The 2,500-nt window shown below is 50.3% G+C and overlaps 1 protein-coding gene across 3 annotated transcripts in view; it reads right to left on the bottom strand.

The window, feature by feature from the left end:
- LOC125046719 (protein mesh-like) overlaps positions 1-2,500 on the bottom strand; it is a 22,164-nt gene that overhangs the window by 7,035 nt on the left and 12,629 nt on the right. For all 3 annotated transcript variants that reach the window (XM_047644615.1, XM_047644616.1, XM_047644617.1), the window contains 7 exons: positions 2,172-2,365; positions 1,825-1,970; positions 1,524-1,662; positions 1,222-1,364; positions 936-1,068; positions 448-595; positions 1-154 (listed from right to left, as the gene is read on the bottom strand). The exon at positions 1-154 is cut by the window's left edge and continues 35 nt beyond it. In XM_047644615.1, the coding sequence (XP_047500571.1) occupies positions 1-154; positions 448-595; positions 936-1,068; positions 1,222-1,364; positions 1,524-1,662; positions 1,825-1,970; positions 2,172-2,365 (1,057 nt within the window). The remainder of the gene's footprint in view (positions 155-447; positions 596-935; positions 1,069-1,221; positions 1,365-1,523; positions 1,663-1,824; positions 1,971-2,171; positions 2,366-2,500) is intronic.

The following is a 2,500-nucleotide window of genomic DNA, read 5'->3' as shown; positions in this document are numbered from 1 at the left end:
CCGAGGTAGTTGACAGGAATCTGCTCAAAGCGGCCCTGGATGTCGAGTACATGGCGGACGGAATCCACGCGGACCATTACGAACTCGCCCTTCCCGTTGAATGTGTACTGCAAGTCGTCGAAGGTGTACACGTGGGGGTCGCCGAACACCGTAGCTGCGAGGGGAAGGGAACGGGGCACACGTGAGACACTGAGGGAGGGAGTGCTGATAACAAGAGGGTAAGGAGTGCACGAGTCTTAAAGAATCGGTGTGACGATCACACCAAAGGTTGCAGATAACAAAATATAATACACAATCAATTAAATAAGTAAATGAAGTAGACAAAAAATAAAAAAATAACGAGAGTACCTAACACGCTGAAAAAAACACTTTACATATCTGAGGACTTTGTACTTACAATATTAACGAACAATATTACCGTCAGGTGTTATCCAGACGCCCACTCACCCGCTGTCGGGGGCTGGTAGCCCACGCAGTCCTGGGACACCCTCCGCTCAAACCTGTAGGTGACGCAGCCTGGAGACTGCTCGCCCTGCCATTTGCAGCACGTGTAGAACGGAATCACGTCGTGGTACCAATGGGACAAAGTGGGCACCTGCGAGTCAGAGCGTCACGACGTCAGTCTCTTTAGACCATTTTCTCAAACAAATCCAAAGACGCATAAAAATGCATTGCGCATGTTATCACTACCACTATCGAATAAGAGTAAATAAATAAAAGAATACATCTTAGGACCTCCAGTTCATGACATGAACACGACAATATATCCACGAATGTAAGACCATAAAAGAAATAATAAAACAGGTGGAAATTATGAAAGTTGAGGTAAAGAGAAACCCCTTAAAAAAAAAAAAACGAAAATCTAGGAAATAACAGTTCGAAAGCTTGGTTCAAAAACTAATCGCCGATATCGCAAGCCTTCCCGCCGCCCCCACCTTGTTCGCCTCGTCGAAAGGCGATTTCCCGAGGTTGTGGGCGCGGTGGGGGTTTCCACCCCACATCTTGTCCGCGGTCATCATGAGGTAGCCGTCACGGTCGTAGCAGCACTGCTGGCCGGCGCCGTCCTTGCTGTGGGGAGAGAGGTCGTCAGCACGCCACGGTCGGGCCAAGGAACCGAGCGTCTGGGCTTTGGCGAACATATACTTTTGTCATTAACATTATTATTAATATTTTTTTCACTGTTCTGATTATCAACTTATTTTATTATTTATCTATCCTTACTTGGGCAGCGCCGTGCGGACGCAGTGAATGGCGCCAAAGTGGTAGTCGCACTCGGTGTTTCCGTCGCGGTCACAGGAGAAGTCGGGTAGGAAGCGCCCCTTGTCGGCCACAGCTTGCTTGAGCAGACACGGACAGCGCTCCACCTGAGGGAGAGGAGGGTCAGAGGTTTATGGTGGAAGGAAGAAGTCATTAAGACGAAATAATGAATGTGGCATTTAGGTAATGGCTAAAATGGCTTAGCTGGTGAAACAAGAAAGTGAGGTGTCAGACATGCACTCGACATGTACCCCGCCTCAACAGACCTCGTAGGCGAAGTTCCTGAGATTGCGGTCATTTTCGATCCAGCGGTCACACATGGCGGTCGTCCATCCCGTGCCGTAGATTCTCTCCCACTGGGGCCGGAAGTACCAAGCCAGAGGGATGGGGCGGGACCACACGACCCTAAGCAAGACAAAGCTCAGTACTTTTCCAATATTTTTGTAATAGTACTGTTGATAAACTTCATATAACATCTCTTTTCTTTTATAGTTACAGCTATGACTATCACCCCTACTTGACTCCATGCAACGGAAACTGTCCCTCGTGGGTAAGGGACCTACTCACGTGGACATTTCGAGGCCGTAGGCTGGCTCCGGCGTCGTCAGATTGATCATGATGAGGCCCATCTCAAGATCTAGGTACTGCGAGTTGTCTCGGTTCGCGTAGTCCCCGGGAACCAGTATGTAGGATCCCGAGTTCTGCGTCCCGTCCTGGAGGAGTGGGAGGGCGACGTTACACACATACGCACACAAACACACGCACATACACCCATACACACACCCAAACTCTCTCTTTCCCTCCTTCAATCTGTCTATCTGTATATGCATCTATTTCTTTCCCTTTCCCCTCTCTTCCATCCACCTCCCTCTCCCTCCATTCCTCCCCGCTCTTCTGCCTCCGTCTCTACTCACAACCAGCATGTCGATGTAGATGATTTCCGGATAGATGGAGATCTCCCTGTAGCCCCAGAGCGAAATCATGACCTGCGCGTCCCTGTTCATGGTCAGGTTGCCCGCCAGCCACGCCAGCTTGAGATCGGTCGGCGTGTGCTGCTGGTAGCTGTCGTCCTTGAACCACACTCCCTCGGGGGCCGTCAAGGGCGTCTCTGCCGAGGGGGAGGGGGCGCCAAGGGTCAGAAGCGGGGGTAATAAACATATCTTTATCGCCCTAACGTTACAAGATCTTGGTGCAGACCTTATAGGGTAGATCTGGGTGGTTGAAAAGTGTCCTAAAGCCTAAG

This window comes from Penaeus chinensis, chromosome 39 (genome assembly GCF_019202785.1).
Source record: "Penaeus chinensis breed Huanghai No. 1 chromosome 39, ASM1920278v2, whole genome shotgun sequence".
NCBI lineage: Eukaryota > Metazoa > Arthropoda > Malacostraca > Decapoda > Penaeidae > Penaeus > Penaeus chinensis.
The sequence above is the reverse complement of the archived record's forward strand: the minus strand, read 5'-3'. Positions and strand labels throughout refer to the sequence as shown.